Source organism: Chaetodon auriga, chromosome 14 (genome assembly GCF_051107435.1).
Source record: "Chaetodon auriga isolate fChaAug3 chromosome 14, fChaAug3.hap1, whole genome shotgun sequence".
Lineage (NCBI taxonomy): Eukaryota > Metazoa > Chordata > Actinopteri > Chaetodontiformes > Chaetodontidae > Chaetodon > Chaetodon auriga.
The window spans coordinates 349,094-361,483 of record NC_135087.1 but is presented as its reverse complement, the minus strand read 5'-3'; the positions used below and the strand labels follow the sequence as shown (position 1 = coordinate 361,483).

General features: G+C 53.3%; 2 protein-coding genes across 8 annotated transcripts in view; both read right to left on the bottom strand.

Annotated features, from left to right (window-relative positions):
• Positions 1–12,390, bottom strand: part of kiaa0586 (KIAA0586 ortholog) — a 29,467-nt gene that overhangs the window by 16,354 nt on the left and 723 nt on the right. For 5 of the 7 annotated variants that reach the window (XR_013078189.1, XR_013078190.1, XM_076749561.1 and 2 more), the window contains exons 2-9: positions 12,117–12,178; positions 11,887–11,956; positions 11,367–11,436; positions 10,957–11,161; positions 10,771–10,841; positions 9,194–9,278; positions 8,982–9,114; positions 7,856–7,964 (exon numbers count right to left, since the gene is read on the bottom strand). Coding sequence is in view for 5 of the 7 variants with exons in the window: in XM_076749561.1 (XP_076605676.1) it covers positions 7,856–7,964; positions 8,982–9,114; positions 9,194–9,278; positions 10,771–10,841; positions 10,957–11,161; positions 11,367–11,436; positions 11,887–11,956; positions 12,117–12,178 (805 nt within the window). In the remaining 2 variants the exon portion in view is untranslated. The remainder of the gene's footprint in view (positions 1–7,855; positions 7,965–8,981; positions 9,115–9,193; positions 9,279–10,770; positions 10,842–10,956; positions 11,162–11,366; positions 11,437–11,886; positions 11,957–12,116; positions 12,179–12,390) is intronic. The other 2 variants (XM_076749562.1, XM_076749563.1) reach the window with 2 other exon arrangements.
• On the bottom strand, positions 2,574–7,827 carry irf2bpl (interferon regulatory factor 2 binding protein-like). Its single transcript, XM_076749568.1, has one exon. It carries the CDS (start codon positions 6,585–6,587, stop codon positions 4,230–4,232), a length of 2,358 nt encoding a protein of 785 aa, XP_076605683.1. The 5' UTR covers positions 6,588–7,827; the 3' UTR covers positions 2,574–4,229.

Genomic DNA, 12,390 nt, shown 5'->3' with positions numbered 1-12,390 from the left:
GACCAAGGTGTGCCAAAAAAAATCAACCCTTATGGGCTAATGTGGGCTAAATGTGTCCAAATGGACTGATTCAGGACCAATCTGGGGTCCATGTGAGTTCAATTTGACTTCCTTAGGACTGAATGTGGACCTGAGTGGGACCCTGGCAGACCTGATGTAGGTCTACTTGAGCTGGATGTGGTAAATGTGGACAGGGGTAAAACGCAGCTTTAAGGGGTCAAATCATGACCCATTCAGGCTAAACGTGAAGCCACATTACATGGACATTTTATCACGACTGGATCACTTTGAATCCTTTATAGGATCAACTGATCCATTAAAGACGTACCAACATCAGCTCGACCAATCAGACAAAACGGAGAACATGTCAGCTCCGTGTGAGCGCTGCCGGGGGAGGACGGGGGAGGAGGGGAGTCAACACATGTCTGACCACTCATTTGTCAGTCGCAGAGACAGAGACCCGGGGGGGGGGGGGGGCTGAGACCACATAGCACTGAGATACTGCTGGAGGTGGGTGGGGGGGGGGGGGGGGGGGGAGGCTGCTGTAGCGGGGGATGCTGGGAGAAAAATAGTACTGACATCATCGTCTACAAATGGAGTTGATAGTCGAACGCGTGCACGCACACCAACGGAACGCTGATCGAGCCCTGACCCCTGACCTCATGGCGTGCCACCTGCACAGCCTCCATTCAGCTCCCTCAAATCTAAATTCAAAGAAGCTTTATTAGCATGAACGTCACGTTCCTCACTGCAGCGGACGATGACGTCACCTCAGCGTAACACATCCTGTTTTTTTCTCTCTTTGTTTCCTCAGCACGTTCCTCAACTGGGAGGCTGGTAACCATGGCAACCACAGCATCCCGCACGACGACGGAGGGGGAGGGGACCGAGCGGCGATGTGCAGACGGACGAGGCTGATGCACCGCGCTGCTCGCTCTCCGGTGTCCCAGAGCAGGACGGGAAACAACACCCGCCCACAGAAGACAGGTTGTGTATCCTCACCTGAGACAGGGACACACAGGTCTGCAGGTCCAGTCTGTGGACAGCTCTTTGCTCTGAGGCTGCTGTGTCTCAGATACTCAGATACGAGGACACAAAGACACCGATCAGACGGATGCGGATCAATAAAGACAAGGAATGATCTCAACAAACACAGACACAAAATCAGGCCTGTCAATCAATCAACTGGTCCTGACACCCCCTCAGCCAGCCACACACACACACGTCCCTGTGTGAGTGAGTGTGTGTGTGTGTGTGTGTATTAGTATGCACAGTGAGCTGCTGCACTGAGCCAAGGGCACCTTAACCATCACTGTCCACACACACACACACACACACACACACACACACACACACACACACACAGAGAAACGGACACACACACACACACAGAAACGGACACACACACACACACACACACACAGAAACGGACACACACACACACACACACACACACAGAAACGGACACACACACACACACACACACACAGACAGACGGACGGACACACACACACACACACAGAGGGACACAGACAGACAGACAGACAAACACACACACACACACAGACAGACAAACACACACACACACACACAAACACAAACACAGACAGACAGACGGACGGACACACACACACACACACACAGAGGGACACAGACAGACAGACAAACACACACACACACACACACAAACACACACAGACAGACGGACGGACGGACGGACACACACACAGACGGACGGACGGACACACACACACACACACACACACACACACAGAGGGACACAGACAGACTGACAAACACACACACACACAGAAACAGACACACACACACACACATACACTCACACTCCAGGTGTGTGTTGTTGCTCAAAGAAAAAATCTGCAATGCAGCAAGAAACCAAAACTACAGCGAGAACTGCTGCAGTACTACTACTTCTACTGCAAAGACTACTGCTGCTCGTACTACAATCAGTACTACTACAAACAGTACTACTACAAACCATGCTGCTGCTTGTACTACAAACAGTACTGCTGCTCGTACTACAAACAGTACTACTACAAACCATGCTGCTGCTTGTACTACAAACAGTACTGCTGCTCGTACTACAATCAGTACTACTACAAACAGTACTACTACAAACAGTACGGCTGCTCTGGTTCTCAAGTTCTTTGTTGTTGATTCTTTTCTGTTGTAGAATTTGATTCAATGATTTGTTTTTCTTTGGAACTGCAGTATTACTACTGTTATACTACAGATATAACTGATTGCTGTGATATTACTGAAAAAATACTATGGCCAGTGACAGAGCTAGTACTGCTGGAAGTGCTACTGCTACAACTACAGCTGTTCTGTTCAACCAGTGCTGCTGTTAACAGTGAACCTGCCACTGGTACTGCTGCAGCACACACTGTACTTACACTGTGTACTAACACTGCACTGCAGCTGAAGTATACAGCATAAGTACACAGTGAAGGATCTTTTCTGCAGGTACACACGTGTGTACACACACACACACACACACACACACACACACACACACACACACACACACACAGCTGACAGAAGGCAGGAGAAAAGGTTCATACCAACAGAGTTTATTACAACAGGTTGAGCTCAAGGCACATTACAAGATCAGTGTGTCACTACAGGAAGTGAAGGAGGTCAAAATGAGGACAGACAAGGCCAAGCACGTCCCGGCTGCCCTCAACACCATCACACCTTACAGGTACGAAAGAAAAACAGGAAGTCTGACAAAAAAAGCTTTATTGCAGTCAGAAAATGAAAAAGAAAAAAGAACAGGAAGTAAAACATTTCACTGAAATCAAACTGACGAAGTTCAGAAGGACTGAAACGAGCCACCGAACCTTCTAGAAAAATAAAAAGGGTTCTGAGAGAGCTGTCTCACCTCTGAACCTGTCTGTCTGTTTCAACGCCACATCACAGTTACGCCTCCGTCACCTCCACCACGACACACACGTTTCCTCAAACATCCACACAAACAGGACATTTAAACGTCTCCTCTCGAGCTCCACCCTGCACCTCCGCCTCATACGCCCTCCGTCAGCGGAGCGCCGCCGCTTCTCCTCCTCACGCTGACCGCGTCCTCGTCCACGTTTTTGGACATATTACAGACGTCTGACAGATTTCCTGGATCACGCTGGTCAGGCGAGGTGTCGAGCTGCTCTGAGGACGTTTCTCATCAACACTTTGACTGTTTGTCGATGAACCAATGGCGAATCGGCGCCCTCCAGCAGCTCCACCTTCAAACACCTTGTAATGGTCTTTACTTGACAGACAGCTGGTTTCACCTGGAGAAACGTCCAGGTCATCAGCTGCACAGGTGTACAGTCGGTGGAGCTGCAGGAGGCTTCGACTCGTAACCTCCACGACTCTGACGTCCTGATTCTCTGATGGCTGAAGACCATCAGCCTCTTCATCGACAGCTGTCCGCTGTGGACATTCTATCAAATAAATAGTGAGCGAAGACACAAACAAACGACGGCTGAATCTACCGGGGCAAACGCCTGAACGCCTTCTTCACGTGGGGCTGGAAGACAAATCTACTTTCCAAACCCAAACCAGATTCTCATATTGGATTTAAGAGACGTCCCCCTTTGGTGCGTCAGTCTCTGTCCTGTCCTGTTTTACACTGTGAGGCTTGTGATAGACCCGGTCCTGTCTAACACTCCTGTGTCTGTGTTTCTAACAGCTAACAGACCCGATCAGCGTCAGCCCAGCCTGCGGTGAAACATGAACAGTCAGCCAGCTTCGGACGGCTGACGTTCATCCAGCTGCTGCTGCCTCACACTGTAACAGGTCACATCAGACTGAACAAAGCAAACATCAGCAGAGTGAAAACATGTCAGCGCTGAAGGACTGGGACTCGTGAGCAGACCACACACCGTTACAAACCCCCCTTAGTACTGATACTACATTGAAATACTGGGGGGGGGGTGTTATTCTACTCTTACCTCGTCCATATTTCTCCTTGAATTAAAAGTTTCACTTGTTTCTGGAATAATCTGCAGCCCTGGTTTCGTCCACTGTGGTTTCACCTGTTTAATCAGTACTGGTCAGTGGCTGCGTCCCTATCAGCTCCACACAGATCGATTCTCTCCATCAGAGGAGGCTCAGCAGCAGAATGACTGTCTCACTGTTATGCATTTTTTTTGCACAGAAAGTAAAGAAGAAGACTTTAAAGAGTCTCTTCATCGTCACCATCCTCATCCTTAGGGGTCTCTCTCCTTCTTTACCTTCACATCTCCAGCCAGGATGGTGGCGATCTCCCCCTGCATGAAGGCCCAGGGCACGTTGGAGCCGACCAGCGGGCACTTCTCCCCGCTGGGGCAGTACACCTCCCCGGAGGCCCCCTGGGCCTTGATGCTCTCTCTGGAGCAGGGGAAGCAGAACTTGTGGTTGGGGACGGAGGGACACTGCACGAAGTGTGTGTCCTCTAAGCGTTCGTGGCAGATCGTGCAGCACAGAGGCCCGCTGTTGGCCATGGGGGAGTCGGGCACACTCTGCGCGTGCACCGCCTCCATGCCACCTGCGGACTGCGACGTGGTGGACAGCCCGAGGTCTCCGTTGCGAGACGAGAGGCGCCTCTGTCCGGACACGGAGGCGGGGGAGGCCGGGCTGCCGTTGTTGTGTCTGGAGGAGGAGGTGGTGGAGTGAACTGAGTCTCTGTCCTTGTTGGGGGAGTGCGCGTTCCCGAGCGTGTCCGCCACTGACATGAGCGCGGCCATCGGGGACTGTCCGTTCTGCGGAGGAGCGGCGGAATCCGGCGGAGTGGTGCGGCCGGAGGAGAGACCGGGGGGTCCCGGGCCGAGCGGAGGCGGCGGCCCGGCGAAAGAGCTGGCAGCCATGGAGAGTTTGAGGGCTTCGGTCTGGCTGTTGATCCACTGCTGCCTCTGCTGCTCCTCCGTCAGCTTCAGGCCGCACTCCGCCGTGTCCGGCTCCGGCGAGGCTTTCCTCTTCCTCACTCCGACCCTGGAGCTGCCGCTCCCGCTCCCCGAAGACAAGGCTCGGCCGGGAAGCACCAGGGAGGTGGGCAGCAGCGGGTAACTGCCGTCGATGTACGGCTGCGGCAGCATGTCTCCCCCCACACACTCCTTAAAAAACCGCAGAGACTCCGGTAATAAATCCCCCAGCAGACGCCAGTCCGCGGAGCCGTGTTTCTTCTCGTACTCCAGATACTTAAACCCGGAGGACAACCCTCTGCCGAAGTCCTTCATACAGTCTTGGTACATCTGCTTGGCGACCCCCGAGGCGCTGGAGAACACGTTCCCGGAGCCGCTCGGGTACTCGATGAAGATCTTCAGCTCGTACTCCATGCCGGGTTTGGATACGGCGTCGAAGGCGAACACCCTGCCGACCAGCCCGTGGTCTTTCTTGAAGCGGACGTCAAACGGGGTGCAGCCGGACAGAGTGACCAGCGTGTCCCTCACCATCTTCGGCTTGCTCGCCCACTCTTCCTGCCGGTTCCGGAGACTGTCGCTCAGCTCGGCCAGAGCCTCCACGTTCCGCTGTTTCTCCTTCAGTTCCCGCTCCTGGTCCGTGCTGGACACCGAGGCGGGCCGCTTCGTTCCAGGTTCAGACAGCCCCGCCTGGCCGGGCAGGGAGAGACCGACCATGGAGCTCTGAGGGGCGGCTCTGCCCGCCACGCCGTGCGGACCCGGTCCGTTGAGGGTCTGAGGAAGCAGGTTCGGCGGCACATTCATCTGTCCCGGTGCCGACACCAGCCCGCCGTGCCCCCTGCTCCTCGAGTTCGGGCTCTGGCGGTTCAGCTCTGGTGGTCCGTCGTCCGGTTTGAACCCGTTGGGTCCTCCGAGCCCGTTGGAAAGCCTGCTGCTGTGACCGCCGTAGTCAAACCGAACTCGGTTATCTGCACCGAGCGGGTATCGGTCGGGCGGCTGAGACTTCCCCGGTCCATCCGTCTGGTGGTGGTGGTTCAGCTGTCCCACCTGCTCTTTCCCAGTCAGTAACACCGCCTGGCTCTTCGCCACAGCGGTCTGCTGCTGCGGCGGAGGAGGCGGTCCGCCGGCGGGGGACCGACCCTCCTGCAAGCCGTGAGCCCGCTTCAGGTGGCGGGCTGTCTCGATGACGAATTCGATGCGGTCCGCGCCCTCGTAGTTGACGCAGCCCCGGCACACGGGCTCGGTGAAGTCCCAGATCATGGCCCAGGGCATGCGGGGCAGGTCGCACAGATAACATGACTGTCTGCGGGACGAGGAGACCTGCGGGGAGGACATCTTCCTCTGCACGTCTCCCTCCCTTCCTTCTCCGCGGAGCAGCGAGCTCCGGCTCGGGTCGTTCAGCAGAGAAATGAAGAAAGAGGAGGACCGACAGACACAGAGTGCAGACTCCTCTCGGTTATTGTTCCTCCTGCTGCTGCTGGAGCTCCGTGTTGTGCTGCAGAGACGGAGGAGGAGGAGGAGGAGGAGGAGGGGTGGTCTGCGTTTTTTCCCCCTGCATGCTTCACTCCGAGAGAAGCTGAGGAATGTGCCCCCCCCCCCCATGCCACCTGGTAGAGTAAGTGACGTCACCTCCTCCTGCAGCTTGCAGCTCCTCTGACACTGAAACGACATGATGCCACTTGTTGCCCTCCTCCTCCTTCACTCATCCATTACAGTGAACAATGAGCAGAGGAGACAGACACGCTGACCCTGACCTGAGATCAGTTTCAGCTCACAGATCTCAGCAGCTGATCTGAGATCAGACCTCCTCTTCCTGAACTCAGGTCACATTAAGTCTGGTTTTCAGTGCAGCTCAGCTCACACAGACCATCAGGATCCAGGTCTTTGGTCTGTGAACATGAGCGGCTCACCTGGATTCAGCTCCTGGTCTGGGGCAGACCATCGTCAGTGTCCTGCTGTCAGTATAAACTGAGTTTGACATGTGTGGACCTTCATCTTCATCATCATCGTATCGTCACTGTGTCTGAATTGAGGACATGTGGTGTCCTGCAGCTGCTGGTCCAGGCTTCCTCTTTAAGTCTCCACACGCAAAGAAACCAGAACCAGTTTAATGCAGACCAGGATCCATTGATGGAACTGGTCCTGTTACTGTAGACACACACACACACACACACACACACACACACACACACACACAGTGTGTGTGTGTGTGTGTGTGTGTGTGTGTGTGTTTGTTGCCAGGCAGGTTTCAGCTGTTCTCCCTCCCCCTCCTCTGTCTGTCTCTCTCTGTCTGTCTGTCTCTCTCTGTCTGTCTCTCTCTGTCTCTCTCTCTGTCTCTCTCTCTCTGTCTGTCTCTCTCTGTCTCTCTCTCTGTCTCTCTCTCTCTGTCTCTCTCTCTCTGTCTCTCTCTGTCTGTCTGTCTGTCTCTCTCTCTCTGTCTCTCTCTGTCTGTCTGTCTGTCTCTCTCTCTCTGTCTCTCTCTGTCTGTCTCTCTCTGTCTGTCTCTCTCTGTCTGTCTGTCTCTCTCTCTCCCTCGTCGATCACTCAGTTAATTGATTGACAGGACATGAATGTGTGTGTTTTTCTGATCAGTTATGACACACATCTGTTCCTCTAAGACGCTCTGGACAGGACGGGGTTAATGACTGAGTGGCACCACGCCACACTGATGCATTCTGGGAAAAATATAAAGTCAAATCGATCAACATTAAACCTCCAGTGAGGGTTTAATGTCTCAGTGCCCCCCCCCCCCCCCCCCCCCACACACAGACAGAGTACCTCTGATGGTTATCGTCTGTGTTGCCATGGAAACGCGCCGGGCTACCGTGCTGCAAGGAGGAAGCCTCAGCCTTGATCGCCCGACTCTCTCTCTGAGTGATTATGCAAATCAGACACACACACAGTAACACACTCACACAGTAACACACACACACACACACCTAGTTTGCTCCGGCCATCGGTCACGGTGGGTTGTTGCCATAGCAACTGGGCCAGGCTTCGCGGTGGCGGTTGCCGAGGAGCTTCCCTGCTGGTTGCTGAGGACGTCTGCTGATGGAGACAGAGGGTGAATTCGGTCAGTAGAAGACAGTAAAGACAAGAGACGGTCTGATCCACGCTGACTCCACCGAGCATTCACAGGTGGCTCAGGTACAGCAAAGGTCAGAGGTCACCAACATCAGTCAGTCTGTGAAGACAGACTGAGACCAGCAGAGACAGCATCAGTCTGCTCTGTGAGACTGAACGCACACACGTTCGGTTTTCATCACATAGACTAAACCTAAACCTGAGTCCAGTCTTCAGCCTAAACTGTAATGATTTACTAAATATTAGAAAATTATTCTCTATAATCAATGCAGAATGATTAAATACATGAAAATGAAATGAATAAAATGTCTGTAAACAGATTTATGTCCACACAATGTGAGGAACACACACACACACACTTCTGTTGCGTTGCACCCTGCTGCCACCTGCTGGTCTCGAGGCTTCGTGACCTCTGAGACGTCGTCATTGGTTCTGAACGGACGACAGTGTGACTCTTCCTGTCTGAACTACAGTTCCCATGGTGCTTTGGGGGATGCGCTGTGACCATGCAGTCAGAGACTCATCTGTGAGCTACACTTCTTCACTGCTCTCTTTCAGCTCGTCGCAGTGAGGACACACCTGACACACCTGGATCTGATCTGATCCGTCGGTTTCACACAGACAGATGAAACTCAAGTGTTTTACGTTCGAACAAAAGGAGCACAAACAGCTTCCTGCAGCGACGAGACGGACTGAGGAGACGGCAGGTCGTCCTTCATGTGCAGGTGTTTGTCCCAGGTAACAGACAGGAAGCACTGCTGCTCTGATCAATAACTGTTTATTCATGTTAACATCACATCAAGAGGGCAGACGCAAGTTCACCAGAGGTCTCAACAGCTGTGATTGGCTGGTCCGTGTGTGATTGGCTGTGATTGGCTGTGATCGGCTGTCAACTGGTGACTGGAAAACATGATCTTGTGACCTGGTGAGCCTCAGCTTGACACTGTAATTGTGTGTGTGTGTGTGTGTGTGTGTGTTTACCTGCTGTGTCCAGGTGAGTCACCTGCAGACAGGCTGGCTGAGCTGAAGCTGTGAGGTCAGGGGTCACAGCAGGGCCAGAGGTTGCCAGGGCGTGGCCCGTCACTATCCTGAGAGCTGACTCCCACAGCTGGTTCTGATTGGAGGAGGAGAGAGCCAATGAGCAGTCAGACAGCACGGTCAGGTGTCAGCAGTGGCTGAACAGGTGTGTTTACCTGCAGCTGCAGCTGTTGGTTGTGCAGTGTCTCCAGGTGATGCAGCGTCTGCTGGCTTAGGCTCCACCCCCTGTCCCCGCCCTCCCTGCAACAGAGCAGACAGTGATGTCACAGTGAGGCCAGAGTGAGGTCACAGTGACTTCACAGTGAGGTCACAGTGACATCAGGGATTGGACCATCTGTTAAACCAGCTCCAGAGCTGCAGCTGATTGGCTGTGAATCAGCCGCTCTGTTTCCTTCCTAGTTTATTTTCACACAGAAAACAATTTGAGCGAATGAAAACGCAGCAGTGACGTCCAGGTGAGAACATGCTCTGCTCTCATTGGGTAGCTGTGTCTGAGGCCGGAGTCGGACAGTGAACAGAAGCAGAGAGTCGTGGAGACGGTGGTCCGGATCAGACCTGTTGACGGTCCGGGTGGCTGCTCGCTCCGTCCTTCGTCTCCCGTCAACGTCCCTCGTTGCTCCTCTCCGCCTCCCTGCGATCCCGTCGCAGACACCTTGACCTTTTGTCGGGGGTCCAATCAGCAGGTGTGAGGACTTTCTGGGACCTGTCTTCTGGATTCTCCTCACCTCCATCTCACCTGCCACAGTCTGCCTCCTCACAGTCTCCTCACGTCCCTGCTCTGCCAATCAGAAACCAGGACTGATCTCAGACAGAAGGACGCGGAGTCGTTCATCCGTCACGCCGCTCTCTGGTGACGTTTCTCCATCTGTGCCGGATGTACATCTGACCGCCAATGACAAACGGGACAGACGTCGTTCAGTCCGCTCTGATCGGCTTCAACCACGTCCCTTAGTGGCCGTCTTCAGCATCCTATCAGATCTGTCCTCATTCTGGTCTAACAGACAGACGAGATGTTGTGTCCTGTGGACGAAGCTCACTGAGTCACCTGACTCCACCCTTCCCCTCGGCCGCGTCTCTCGTGTCATGTATGACTCATAACGGGGCGCTGCGATAGGACCAGAGTCTGAGGTCACTTCAGACAGACAGACAGACAGACAGACAAACAGTCAGACAGACAGACAGACAGACAGACAGACACACACACAGTCAGACAGACAGACAGTCAGACAGACAGACAGACACACACACAGTCAGACAGACAGACAGTCAGACAGACAGACAGACTGACAGACAGACAGACAGACAGACAAACAGTCAGACAGACGGACAGACAGACAGACAAACAGTCAGACAGACAGACACACACACACACAGTCAGACAGACAGACAGACAGACAGACAAACAGTCAGACAGACAGACAGACACACACACAGTCAGACAGACAGACAGACAGTCAGACAGACAGACTGACAGACAGACAGACAGACAGACAAACAGTCAGACAGACAGACAGACAGACACACACACAGTCAGACAGACAGACAGACACACACACACACAGTCAGACAGACAGACAAACAGTCAGTCAGACAGACAGACAGACAGACAGACACACACACAGTCAGACAGACAGACAGACAGACACACACACACACAGTCAGACAGACAGACAGACAGACAAACAGTCAGACAGTCAAATGTCCTCACAAACACAGAAGGCCAAAGGCGTACCTGTCGGCCTGCAGCAGCTCCTGGACGCCGTCCGCCAGCCGAGACACTCGAGCCTCCAGACGTGATGAAGCCTGAGAGACACAAAGAGGACGAAGAGTCCATGCCGTCGCAGGAAGGTCAGTACAGACGCAAAAAGTGAGACTGAACTGAAGTCAGTCCCGCCGTTAGGACTCAGCTCAGCTCTACCTTGACGGGATGACCAGCAGCTGCTACGTCCGTGTCATCTGCCGGGCGACCAGCGGACAGCGGTGCCTCCGCCCGGACCCTCGCCACACCCGCTGCATCCTGCGAGTTGATCCTCAGACCAGGAGCACCCTGGGAGCCGGTCTGCAGAGGCCCCCGGTCCAACAGCTGCACTTTGACCTCCCTCCCGTGGGCGGTGCTGTGAGAGCTGAGCGGCAGAAAACACGACACGCAGACAGACAGTGAAGGGGCCGTACGAGGCGTTCAGGTGCTCGTTGTTGATACGTGAATCAAATGTTCAGCAGCAGAGAGCTGAGAGTTAAATTCTGACAGAAGTAAAAGATCACAACTTCATCAGAGACGGAAAAAGTTTGATCAAGTCTTCACTGAGAGAGAAGACAAACACGTCTCACCGCTGTCTCAGAGCGGCTAAGACGACTCCTCGACCTCCGGCGGTGAAACGGGACGTCAGGAGGTCGCCACCTGGAAGTGATGATGTAAGCAGAGTGATGATAAGCAGAGGCGGGGTCCGTCTCAGGGACAGCAGGTCAGGGTTCAGATAGCACCTTGCTCAAAGGTTCCCGGGCAGGAACAAAACCCTCAAACGCCTCTAACACTCATCTGGTTTTTCTGATCCAGTTTTATGTTTCAGCAACAAAACGTTTCAGATCATATTTCACCAAATGATTTCAGGTCATTTCATAACTTCATAACTTAATCGATTCTGCAGTGATGCCAATAAACCACGAGTGATCAATAATTCATAAACAGTCATTAATCAGCAGAGGCACCAACGGTCACATGACCCGTTAAAGGCAGAAATGAAAGCTTTAAAATCAGTGTTTGTCAGTCCGTTCACAGCTCGTTTGTCCTGACACTCATTATTGATTATAGATCGATCGATTGATTGATCGATCATGCTGGTTCTCTCACCGGGTTGCTGGTCGCCGGGTGTCCCAGCAGAGAGCTTCCTGTCTGGACTGGACTCTGCTACTGGAGGCTGCTGGAGGAACAAAACACAAAGTCATTAATGTGTTCCATCATCTCTTCTTCATCAGTCACCTGATGAAGCTGATGAAGTCACATCAGTCCTGAGGGTCGACAGTGACTCCAGTAAGAGCTCCCAGTAAGAGCTCCCAGTAAACAATAAACCGAAGACTCACCGAGGACGCGCTGCTCTCTCTGGTCGGTTCAGGTTTCCTCAGCGTCCCAGTGTGTCTGATTCCTGAGGAACACACACACACACACACACACACACACACACACACACACACACACAGATCAGTATGGAACGGGATCTACTGATCATTTGTCTGTTTCAGTGAGATGATGATGTGTGATTGTATTATGTTGTGAGCACTGAGGGAAAACTGACTCTGTGTTGAACCTAACAGCTTCATGTTGGCGCCGGTCGGTCACCGGTGGATCCCGAACACC